Consider the following 12,639-nt stretch of genomic DNA (forward strand, 5'->3'; position numbering starts at 1 on the left):
ATTAGTACTTTTATGGCCCCATGCCTATCTTTTTTTGACTGTATGGATGCCCATAATGCAGCACAGTAAGCAAAATTAGAAATAATAGTATCTTTCTGCATGCTGCAGAAGAAAGAGCTTAACTTTAGAGGGTTTTTTTCTTTGTGGACCTGGTTCAGGGAAAGTAATTGCAAAGAAATGTTTTTTGCATTTATTTATAAATATGATGAGGACTGTAATTATTCTTGCTTATTTATTGAACCTTGTGTTCAATAAACTGCTATTCTAGAATGCTTGGAATTTTTAATAATGAAACTAACATCATTTACAATCAATGTGGAAGCAACAAATATTTTAGTGTGTATATCCAAAGCGAGCAATTATGAAACCAAAGTACATTACATTATTTTTATCATATAGTCTTGGGAATATATGAAGGTATCCAAGGAAGGAGCCAAGTGATCTTGAAGGAAGGGAGAATCAGATTGGGGATATGGAAAGTATGATTCTGATTTTTCTGGTATAATCTCTCCTCATGTTTACCAAGAAAAATAACTTTTTCTATTATAGGAATTATATTTTCAAAACATTAATTTTAACCCTGAGGGACTAAATCCTGAGAGACCAAGTTACTTGCTTGAGGGTAAAGAAATGTCATTAAAGTATTAATTCATCTAATTGATTTTTACATTGGTTTCTAAGGGAAAAGCTTTCATCAGTTGGGTAGTTTTTAAAATACAAGCTCAGGGAATTAATAGTCTCTGGAAATTTCTTGAAAGGTGTTATACAAACAAGCAGAGAAGCTATTGGGGAAGAACACCAGTTTAAACAGTTGGAATACAAAAACGTAGTTTTCAAGCTGACCACTCAAAGTAATATTTCTTGGCATTTTAAAGAATATTTTAGAGGTTGTTTAACCATAACTTCACACATGCTCCTGATGAGAATCTCATTCTCACTTGGATCTCAGACGTTTTGCATGACAATATGACGTCCAAAATGTAAAGCTAAAATTTTGGAGTGTGATTGATTTGGGATCCTTTCCTGTGGACAGCATTTCAGCACAGTGGGAGGACTTTCCCTATAAACCTCAGAGCTGTGCAGGTGGCAACATAGCTACTGGTATGGTGACCCATGTCTAAAGGCAGTTCACCAGCCTTCCTGTTTGGGAGTGAGGAACAGATTGTTATCCCACTCCTGTGTGTGTTGTTAATGTTTCTATGAGTACATATGCTACTGTTTCATCAACTAGAAACTCAGACTCAATTCACTTGAAACAAGCTTAGAAGAGAGATGATGATGATGCAAAGTGGCCAAACCCACAAGGAGGTTATAGTTTGCCTGTGCCCAGTTTACTGAGTGATATGGATTGCTTTTAATCAGTGACCTCACCCCTCCATTATTTATTATTCCTCCATTTTTTGTGTGTGGTCTGCAAACTTTCAGTGATGATTTTATGATTTCTTGCAGGCCACAGATAAAAATGTTAACTAGCATAGGCTAAGAACCAATTTCTGTAGGACTCCACTGGAAACAGCCCTGTCATGATGATTCCTATTTATAAATACATTTTGAGAATATTTGTTAGTTAGTTTTAAATACATTTAATATGTGCTATGTAAATTGCATCATCTTCTAGTTTAATAAAAATGACAGGTGATACCAGTCATACCCTTTACAGAACTTTTATAAACCAAACTTGAAATCTGATAAGAGCTGTTTTCCATAAACCCATATTAATTGTATTAACTTCCTTTAATTCTTTGAATCCTATATTATGAATTCCATTATCTTGCCAGAGACTGATGTCAGGGTTATAATTACTTGAGTCATTCCATACTCTGTAAATATTGGTACAACACAAAGATTTTTTCCCAGCCTTCTGAAACTTCTCTAGTATCCCAAATCAACATAAATGGTCCCATGAGCTTCTCAGCTCATTCTTCAAAAAATTCTGGGGAATGCAAGTTTTGTACATGCTGACTCAAGAATGTCTTGTTCGAGTAGCTTCTGTTAAGCATCTTTTGGAGCTACTAATGGAATGGAAAAAATATTATCACCATATTTTGAGACTGTAGCATCAGTTTTCCCCCAAATACAGAGCAGAAATAATTCTGCCATTTCTATCGAGTAATGGACAAGTACCATTGTCAAGATTTTTTGTTCTTAGTATATTTAAAAAAAATCCTTCTTGCTGTCCCTAATACTGCTGTCAATGGATTCCTCTGTGCCCCTTTATTTCCCTTATCAAAATACCACGTGGTTTTGTTAAACTTTCCTTTTTCTCAAGTAGACAAACTTTTTATTATTCTTAAATTTAGGTTTGCATTTCATGCGGCTTATTAGGCATCTAATCCCCTTTTTATTAAATTAGGAAACCAAGTAACCAAACATAACCTGAAACAAAGTAACTGTCAAGAACGCTGATTATTGACCCCTGTCTTCATTGCTTTGTAATGCAGTATGTATTTCTGATGATTTTATTAAATGGACATGTTCATTAAATTGTTTACTGTCACAGGATTTTTAGTCTTTTAAAGGGAAACCTAGTTACCTTGTATGTAATTCCATATATTTGAAGGTATAATTGCACAGGATTTTCTTATTTCCTGTCCAGCGGCTTAATATTAGAGTAGGTTGTACAGAGTACCAGAAAAAAGAAATCAGGTTTACAGCCAAAAGGAAGAAAGGAAAATGTTACACGTTGCTTGTTTTGGTTGAATCATATGGTAAAAAATAGCAGTTAATGAATTTAAATACAGTTCATAAAGGTGTATTTTGCATCCGTTAATAATGTGCTTGTGGTCTCATGCTTTCAGTCTCCTGTATTAAGTCAACAGACACATACTGTCTTAAAGTTTGTTACATTTAGTACACAGAGATGTCAGAGGACTGAAAGTTCTACAGTAAAATTATGTTGAAATGTCCACCTAGGAAAGAAGGAAAAGTAAATCAGCAAAGATTTCCTATCTCTCTATCATATATTTGAGAGAGTTTGTGTGTCAATCTGTATGCCTGTTGGTCTGTCAAAGTCTGTTTGTTCAAGAACTCCTCCTAGACAATAAGAGCTAGGACTACCAAATTTGGTATGCAAATCTCTGTTGTTAAACTTAAAGCAAGATTAGGGTTTGGTTGTGGCAGGGCAGTGGGGTATGCATGCAATGCAATGGTATCTCATCAAATGGAAAGAGAGAGGTGTGATAATAGGGATAGTTATACTCATGAATGACCACAGGAAGGCAGCAGTAGTCCCAGGCTCAGGGAGCAGCCACTGTCTGGCAGCATGGCCATGGCCTCTTCGGAGAGCAGCTGCTGGGGATGGAGCAAGTCGTGTGAGGACACAAAGGGGCAGGAGGGGAATGGGGCAGAGAGTGGTGAGGTGGTGGGCACCAGGGAAAATGGGGGCAGGGGCAATAAGGGAAGGGGGAGGCACCAGGAGGGTCCAGGGATAAGGGAAGGTACAGGTGCCAGGGGATTCTGGAGGTGAAGCAGAAGGGCAGACACCTGCATGGGAGAGACCAGCACCAGAGGAGAGAGGCAGGGCAGGTATGTAGAGGGAGATGTTAGAAGAGGGGATGAGGAGGGGTAGCTCACATGATCAGAGTAGGGCTACTGGAGGAGTGAGCACAGGGGGGAGAGAAGGGCTGGTGGAGGGGGGCAGGTCTCAGGAAGGCTGAGGGCAGTGAGAAGGGCAGGAGTCAGGACAGCAGAGGAGGGTGAGGGGTTGGGGCAGCAGGCACCAGGGGAGCTGATGGAGCAAGGGGAGGAGACATGGCAGAAGAGAGAAAAGGGAGAGGCTTATAAGATATTTATTAATAACTTGGGTGCCACAGTGGCACATCCAAACAAGCCAAATGAACTGGTGCACAACACAAAATTCATTTTGCTTGTGGGAGGAAACTCTTAGGCTATGTCTACACTGGCATGATTTTACGCAAGAACTCTTTTGCGGAAGAGTTCTTGTGCAAAAACTCTTCCAGAGGAGAGTGTCTACACTGGGATGTGCCTTTTCGCAAGAGATGTGCTTTTGCGCAAGAGCAACCATGCCAGTGTAGACGCTCTCTTGCGCAAGAAAGCTCTGATGGCCATTTTAACCATAGGGCTTTCTTGCGCAAGAAATTCATGTTGCCTGTCTACACTGGCCTTTTGCGCAAGAACAGTTGTGCAAGAGGGCTTATTCCTGAGCGGTAGCATCAGAGTTCTTGCGCAAGAAGCACTGATTTCATACATTAGAATGTCAGTGTTCTTGCGCAAGTACTCGCGGCCAGTGTAGACAGGCAGCAAGTTTTGGCGCAAATGCGGCTGCTTTTGCACAAGATCGCGCCAGTGTAGACCCAGCCTGAGATGGAACACTTCCCCCAGCCTTTCTGCCACCCGAGTTAATGTCACACACATTGAGTTAATGCAATTTCTGGATAGTTGAATGAGGAGAGTTTGGTGGGGGCCAAACTAATCCCTATTGGTAGGAGGATGGTGTGAAAAGTCCTTGGGGGGGGGGGGGGAAGGGTCGTCACATGACACCTTTTACTTTTGGTCATGTGTCCATCTTGCCCTGAGAGTGTTGCCTCCAGAGGCGTGGCTAACGGGGGTCAGAGGTGTTGCTAATGGGGGTGGTCAAAGGGTACATTTAAAAAAAATTCTTTGGTGCACACCCTAATGAAATATGCTGCGCATGCCTATGACAGGAAGCAGTAGAGCATGTAACAGCGGGGCTGGGTCCTAGAGAGCTGAATGCATTGCCTGCAGCACAGTCTGAGGGAAGGGATTGGCTGCTGGGTTTTCTGGGAAGGGGAGGGAGTAGGGGTGGAAGAGCAAGTCAGTCACAGGGGCACCAGTTTAATAATCTCGCGTAGGGTACCATAAATCCTAAGGACGGCCTTGACTGCTGCACCCCTCACTGTGAGCTGGCCCCCGGGGAGAAGCTGGCGGATGAGCTGTGTGGTTTCCCCACTCCAGTGTAACCCAGGGGAAAAATCAGCAGGCCCTTCCCCACTCCCTTCCTTGAGCTCCCCACACCTCCCAACCCCCTGCTCTGACTCCTGCACTGCTCACTCCTCCAGCCCTGTGTACTGAGCCCTCACATCTCCAATCCTGTGTGCTGAAGGACCCAAGCAACCCCAGGTAAGTAAGTAAGTAAGTAAGTGTGTGTGTGTGTGTGTGTGTGTGTGTTAAATAATATGACTGAACGGTTATGGATGCTTCATAATGCTTCCTAATCTGAAGAGAAAGAGCCTTGAGAGTGGTGAATGTCATAAAGGCAAGCTTTTCAAAGCATTTCCCTCTTCTGACTGTGCTTGTTTTAGTGCACTGTGTTAGCTAATGACCACCTCCGCCAACAAATTCATATAAACATTGAATAACATCATGGACAGAATTCTTAATTGATTTGCTTTGAAGATGGACTTTAGCTATTTTCTAATGTGGTTTTACAGCTGGAAATAGGTATCGGTGCCATGTGACCAACCAGCTTTTTGTGGACCAATATCTGGAGCCACTGTTCAAAAGCTTTTATAGGAGGTTCTTATTAATGACACTATGCTGTAAGATAGTAGAGAAGTTTTTCAGAAGCATGAGTCTCTGCATTAAGGGTGTTAAATAGTGAGTAAATGACTAATTGTGTACTCATACAAATTGTATTGAGTACACGATTAGTTAATAAGGGGTCACTGCAGCTCTGCAGTTTAAATGTAGTAGAAACTGGGCATGCAGGTAGCCCGACTCTTCCTATACAGGCAGTCCCCGACTTACACGGATCTGACTTACGTCGGATCCGCACTTACGAACGGGGCTTTTCTCGCTCCGGGGCGAGAAAAACTTCTCCCGGTCTCCCTGGTCTGCTGGGGGGGGGGGGGGGGGGGGGTCCAGCAAAGCCGCTGGACCCCCCCAGCAGACCAGGGGGACAGGAGCAAAGCCGCCCAGGCGGCGGGGTTCCCGCTGCCTGGGCGGCTTTTCTCCCGGTCAAACGAGCAAAGCCACCCAGGCGGCGGCTTTGCTCGGGTGTCCCTGGTCTGCTGGGGGGGTCCAGCGGCTTTGCGACCCCCCCAGCAGACCAGGGAGACAGGAGCAAAGCCACACGGGCGGCGGGGTCCCTCCGCCTGTGTGGCTTTGCTCGGGTCTCCCTGGTCTGCTGGGGGGGAGGGGGCGCAGCTAGTGCGCTCCCCCCTCCCCCCAGCAGACCAGGCTTTTGTTGCGGGACGCCTCGGGTAGAGCAGCTGGGGTGCTGCCGGGTTGGTCCTGTGGGAACCTACCAGGCAGCGCTCCAGATTCAGCAGCTGTTGAAACTGTTCAGGCTGATTCCAGGAAGCTGGGGGCAGAGCAACTCTGCCTCCGGCTTCCTGTAGTCAGCCCCTGGTCAGTTTCAGTGGCAGCAGCTGAATCTGGAGCCAGTTCCGACTTGCATACAAATTCAACTTAAGAACAAACCTATAGTCCCTATCTTGTACGTAACCCGAGGACTGCCTGTATAGATATAGAGGCAGCAAGTGGGGGGAATGCAAGTCGTTGACATGACTACCCAATAAGCCTAAGCTAATCAACTGCTTTTTTACAACTAGACTAATCAACTGCTCTTTTCCATCCCTACTTTGCATGGTTGGCATATGTGCAGTGATAGAGATGACCCACTTTGCAACACAATATGAAAATTGATTTACAAAAAAAAATTGTTTATCCAGTTGTAGATTACTGAAGTTGTATGGATCCAATTTAGGCTTGTGCCTATTTAGACGGCATCAACATTTTATCTTCAAGATTTGTGTGCCCTATATTAATTAATTTCACTTTTCTGTTCAGGCCAAAATGTTATAGGAGCTCTGTTCAGGGTTTTGAATACTAATGTGAGTGGTAGGATTTTTGGTTCAGTTACTTGTGCTATCATCTTCAGCGAATCAGTTAAATTCGCTATACTTGAGTTTACCAACCTGTAGTGTCTCTAATAACTACTTCACAGGGAAACTGAGTTTTAATACCACAGAATCCTATTTATCTGATCTAATTGGGTCCATGGCTAGACTGGATAATCAGAAATTCAAGAAATCTGGAAAATAGGAAAGCGTGAGGATGTAGCACCATCTAGCGGCTATAGGAGATGGTCCACTTCTGGATCTGTTTTTGTGATGGTTGAAGAGCCAGATAATGGAGGATCTGGTAAACTGGGTTCTACTGCATTTTGAGATTTTTTTTTCAGTGATTGATATTGTATAATTCTAAAATGGGACAGCTGCTGTTTAATATTTCCACCAGGTGGTGAATGAACATAGGTAAATCTTAATATATCTTTGCAGTAAAAAATAATAAATAGATGGTTTTGTGGGGTAAGAATCTTGCAAAATATCTAAGTCTTATCTAAAATATATATAACTTATTATGAAAATTGATTTTAACATTGTATCTTAATTGTTTTTTGCAGGGTAGAAGGAAATTAAATTGTGTTAATAAACTGAAACCTTAACTTTATACTTTTGCTTCCGTTAGGTCTAGAAATATGAACAATTACTTGTCCTCTTGTCCGTATCTTAATTTTTACCCTAAATATTTTTAGGTTTTACTCTTTGGATTCTGCTCTTGGTCAAATAGGTTTTTTGAGAGTACAGGCAGTCCCCGGGTTACGTACAAGATAGGGACTGTAGGTTTGTTCTTAAGTTGAATTTGTATGTAAGTCGGAACTGGCGTCCAGATTCAGCCGCTGCTGAAACTGACCAGCGGCTGACTACAGGAAGCCCAAGGCAGAGTTGCTCTGCCCTGCGCTTCCTGGAATCAGTCGCTGATCAGTTTCAACAGCGGCTGAATCTGGACGTCTGGGACAGAGCAGCTGGGGTGCTGCTGGATAGGTCCCCGCAGCGCCGCACCTCAGCGCTGTGGGGACCAACCTGGCAGCACCCCAGCAGCTCTATCCCAGGTGTCCTCAAGTCAGCCGCTGCTGAAACTGATCAGCGGCTGATTCCAGGAAGCCTGGGGCAGAGCAACTCTGCCTGGGCTTCCTGTAGTCGGCCGCTGGTCAATTTCAGCAGCGGCTGACTTGGGGACGCCTGGGGCAGAGCAGCTGGGGTGCTGCTGGGTTGGTCCAGTAGTGCCGAGGAGCAGCGCTGCGGGACCAACCCGGCAGCGCCCAAGCTGCTGTACCCCAGGCATCCGCGAGAAAAGCCTGGTCTGCCGGGGAGTGGGGGTGGGGTGCACTAGCTGCGCGCGTGCCCCCACAGCAGACCAGGGAGACGCGGGAGGCGGGACTGCTGAGATGCGCCGCGGTCCCGCCCACATCCTCCGTGGCTTTGCTCCGCGTCTCCGTGGTCTGCTGGGGGGGCCCTCCACCAGCAGATCAGGGAGACGCGGAGCAAAGCCACGAAGGACGCAGGCAGCGGGACAGCCCAGACGCGCCGCGGTCCCACTGCCTGCGTCCTCCGCGGCTTTGCTCCACGTCTCTGGTCTGCTGGGGGTCCCTCCCCCAGCAGACCAGGGAGACGCGGAGCAGCTTTTCTCGCTCCGGAGGACGCGGGCGGCGGGACCGCAGCGCGTCTGGGCGGTCCCACTGCCCGCGTCCTTCGGGGCGAGGAAAGCCCCGTTTGTAACTGTGGAAGTCGGATCCGCGTAACTCGGGGACTGCCTGTACCTTGAACTCTTATGATGTTCAGTATTGATTTGATGACATTAAAATTGTTAAATATGAACATAAATGTGAATACTATTGAATTCAGTTTGATATGAAATAGTCACTTTTGTGTTTAACAGCAAACACCTATCTCTTTATGGTACAAGCCAGAGGCATAATGTTGAGAGAAAATGTGAAAACAATAGGACATCTGATCAGATTGTACACTAATAAAAATGCTACAGTGAATGGCACAGGTAAGAATTTTTTTTAAAGTCTTTAAAAAACAGTTGAGTCTCTTTCTTCATGACAATGACAGATTTTGTTTACATGTAGGTTTGCAAAAATCTATTTAAAGCACCCTTCTTTTACCTTATAGTTTCCCAACTTTGAGGAGTAATAGGGAAAGAAAGAGTGGTCACTCTTTCCAAAGTCACTTATGAAACTGAACTTAAGTCTTCTAGAAGAAATAGGTTTATCAAGAGCTAGAGTAAATAAATTGGAATTTGAGGATCAATTTGATAATTGCTCCAGAAAATGTTTTTATCTTTATTGCCAGATCATGCAGAAAATTCATGCAATGATGCCAGGATAAAATGCAAAAAGGTCCCTGTTCTCTTAGTGATACATTGAGGAGCTATCAGGAAACTTTCATTTTAACAAAAAACTTTTTTTTTAATAGATTATCCTGAAGGCAGCAATTCCAGTGACTACTTTGCTCAAACAACAATGTATCTTCCAGAAAACTTCACATATTCTCCTTACCAGGCTTGTCCAGAAAAGCTGCCTTACATGAGTAAGTTTATAATTGCATCTTAATTTATATCCTTATCTAATGTATCTAGTTCTGTTAACTCAAAATGCCAACTGTTAAACAAGAATTCTTAAATAAAACTCACTTGAACACATGTAATAATAATAATAATTTGTAACTGAATTAGAGGCTTTGGGGATGTCTGGTGCAAATTTTTGGATGTGAGAATATTCTTGATGAAAAATTAAATGACACATTTATTTTGACCTAATTTCCTGGTGTGGAAAAGGCCATAAAACAGAAATTCCAAGCTAACTTTTCAGATGTCTCGCGTTGTCTTCAATGCTAAAAAGTTTGGTTTTTTTAATCCTCTTGCTAAAAAGTCAGTCTTAACAGCTGTGCAGTAACATAATGATTCATTAGTACAGGTTGAACCTCTTTAGTCTGGCACCCTTGGGACCTGACTGGTGCTGAACCAGAGAATTTCCCAGACCACAGGAGATCAATATTGTCTAGCACAGTGTGCTCAACCTTTTTTAATTCACGACCCCCAGGTCCAGGAAAATTTTGGTTGAGCAAAAAAAAAAGGGGGGGGGTCTAACAGCACCGCTGGTCTAGCATCATTACCAACACTTCCACTGTTTTCTGGGCTCTTAGAAGACATTTTGGGGTAAATTAGAGCTAAATAACTGCACAGAACACTGAGAGCCAGGACTGGGGGCTGTAAACAAACTTTATGGGACCATGGGGAATCTTGGTGTCACTCATGAAAAGTGGACATTATTTTAAGCTAACTTAAAATAATTCTGGACGATGGATGTTTCCAGACGGGAGAGTTTTGGACTAGAGAGGTTCAACCTGTAGCCAGGTCATATTTGATAAATCAAAAGTCAAAAACACAGAAACTGCTTCTGACTGAAAAATGAGATGAGTTGAAAAAATATTTTCTATCTATTTTTGAACACATTCCAATTTAATTAATGGTTTAATTTTATTTCACTTAACCAATATTACAAATGCACATTAATTAAAATGACTGCCTTACAACTGCAGGAAGTTAGTTAAATCACCAAGTATGTTTGTGACTGAACTGATAAATTAATGCTAATACTGAACTGCTTGAAAAAATAATAATAATAAAAAATAACATTTGTAAATGTAGTAGTTCCAGTCTTTCAACAATAGTAGTCTTGATTGAAGCTGCTCTGATTCTTGTTGAATTATGGAGTAAAGATGAGCTATAGATTTTGTCAATGGCAAAGTTTAAACTATGAAAAGCATTAGCAATTTGTTTAAATTGGTTAGATATCATTAGCAAAGTACATTGACAAATATGTAAATTATTAGCCAAATACTTCTAAAATATATTAACTGAACTTGCTGCATTCTGCCATCTTTTTCAAATACTAAGTTTTGTTTTTCTTTTTGTTGTGTAGATAAAGTCAAACTATAAACCAATATGTTGCTACCTTGTTAATCCAGTTCTGCAGAAAATAGTGGCTAACTAAAAGAATTAGGAAAGGTGGGAACCTGACCTTATCTCAATTCTTATATAAAAAAGTTGGAAAACTTTATGGACATAGAATATTAAAATGCTAATATGAATCAAAGGCAATTCCTTATTTTCTCTTTTTAACAAAATGAGTAAATTAAGAAAACTACATGAATGGAGAACTAGTCACACAACTAAAACACATAAACACAACATATAAAGTTCCAGCACTGAAAACCTCATATTGAAATAGTTGTAATCAGAAGAACAGGAATTGTGACTATCATATTGGTGCTATGCCTCTGGATTTTCCTTACTTTGAGTCATATTCCGCAATCGTTCTTTACATTGTCTGGTGCCTTAGTCTACATGTGGCCTCGTAGAGAAGTCCTAATGATTTCAGTTAAAATTAATTGCAAAAGTAAGTTACTACTGAACATATCAATGTCAGGATTTAGCACTCTGATTTTTGATTATTACATATTAGTATGTATTTTATTTTTTGTGTTTGATTTAGAAGTGTTTATTATTAAATAGACATTCTTCTTGAACTTTTCACTTCCCTAAATCATTCTTGAAGCATAGTGATAGAGATGAAGCCGTGATAATCTGGTCTAGCTGAAACAAAAGACAGGACTATGCAGCACCTTAAAGACTAACAAGATGGTTTATTAGGTGATGAGCTTTTGTGGGCCAGACCCACTTCCTCGGGTCAATTTGTGGAAGAAAATTGGCACGCCCGTATATACCAAAGTGATACAATCGACTAAAAAAAAGTGAACACACATAAAATTAACAAATCAGATTTTAGAACAGGGTGAGGGGGGAAGGTTAGTGTCATGGAGGTTAGGTCCATAAAAGGCTATTAGCCAGGGGATAAAATGGTGTCCTTGGCCTCTGTTTTTCAGAGGTTGGAGAGAGATGGCAGGAGACAAATCGCTCGATCATTGTCTTCGGTCCACCCTCTCTGGGGCACCTGGTGCTGGCCACTGTCGGTAGACAGGATACTGGGCTAGAAGGACCTTTGGTCTGACCTAGTACGGCCGTTCTTATGTTCTGTGAGGTAATGATATTAGGGGTGATAATTGGGGAAGCTATCTTTGCAATGGGTGAAATAATTAGCATAGCAGGCAGTGATGACTACTTTGCCTGGAATAAAGTGCATTTTGATACACTTTCTAGTTTCAGGTTAGCTAGGTCAATTCCCTTTCTTTGCCTATCAGAAGTTAACTTGGGGACTGATTACCTCCCAAATCCCATTTCTTAATCTAAATCTAATCTGTCGCCTGCTGACAGCCTGGTTATTGAAAAGGAAACCTTAGCAATTCTCGATGCATCTTCTAAAGTCCTCGAGACCTTGCTAACATCCAGGAGAGTCTTGACTCAAGGGCTGTGTCTAGATTACATCCCTCTGTTGAAAGAGGGATGTAAATTACTCTTTGAAATTAAATATCCCACACATCATTTGCATAATTGCGTCATGGCGCTCTTTCAAAAAAGCGCCATTTTGAAAGTAAAACCGTTGTCTAGACGCAGTTCTTTCGAAAATGGCAGGCTTTTTTGAAAGATCCTGTAAACCTAATTTTTTGAGTACAGAAACTAACTAAATTTATTAATTAAATCACAATTAACTTGTAGAGTGATTCTTAGGAGAAGACATACTTATGGTAAGTTTACTATGTCTTTACAAAATTTGGGTAAAATGTATTCATATTGATTAGAAGCTTTAATTGTATTTTACCTATTGTAGAATGTTTCTATAAAACAGAATTATGGGATTCTTATACAGGCTTTTGCAAAGGAATATGTTTTTATTCTTTGAAAAAAATT

At 41.8% G+C, this 12,639-nt stretch overlaps 1 protein-coding gene across 4 annotated transcripts in view; it reads left to right on the top strand.

The window, feature by feature from the left end:
- Positions 1-12,639, top strand: part of B4GALT6 (beta-1,4-galactosyltransferase 6) — a 46,304-nt gene that overhangs the window by 13,644 nt on the left and 20,021 nt on the right. For 3 of the 4 annotated variants that reach the window (XM_014568775.3, XM_006113605.3, XM_014568776.3), the window contains 2 exons: positions 8,704-8,820; positions 9,246-9,359. In XM_014568775.3, the coding sequence (XP_014424261.2) occupies positions 8,721-8,820; positions 9,246-9,359 (214 nt within the window). In that variant the 5' untranslated portion in view covers positions 8,704-8,720. Of the gene's footprint in view, positions 1-5,039; positions 5,101-8,703; positions 8,821-9,245; positions 9,360-12,639 lie in introns of all 4 variants that reach the window. The other variant, XM_075920780.1, reaches the window with a different exon arrangement.

Source organism: Pelodiscus sinensis, chromosome 2 (genome assembly GCF_049634645.1).
Source record: "Pelodiscus sinensis isolate JC-2024 chromosome 2, ASM4963464v1, whole genome shotgun sequence".
NCBI classification, from domain to species: Eukaryota; Metazoa; Chordata; order Testudines; family Trionychidae; genus Pelodiscus; species Pelodiscus sinensis.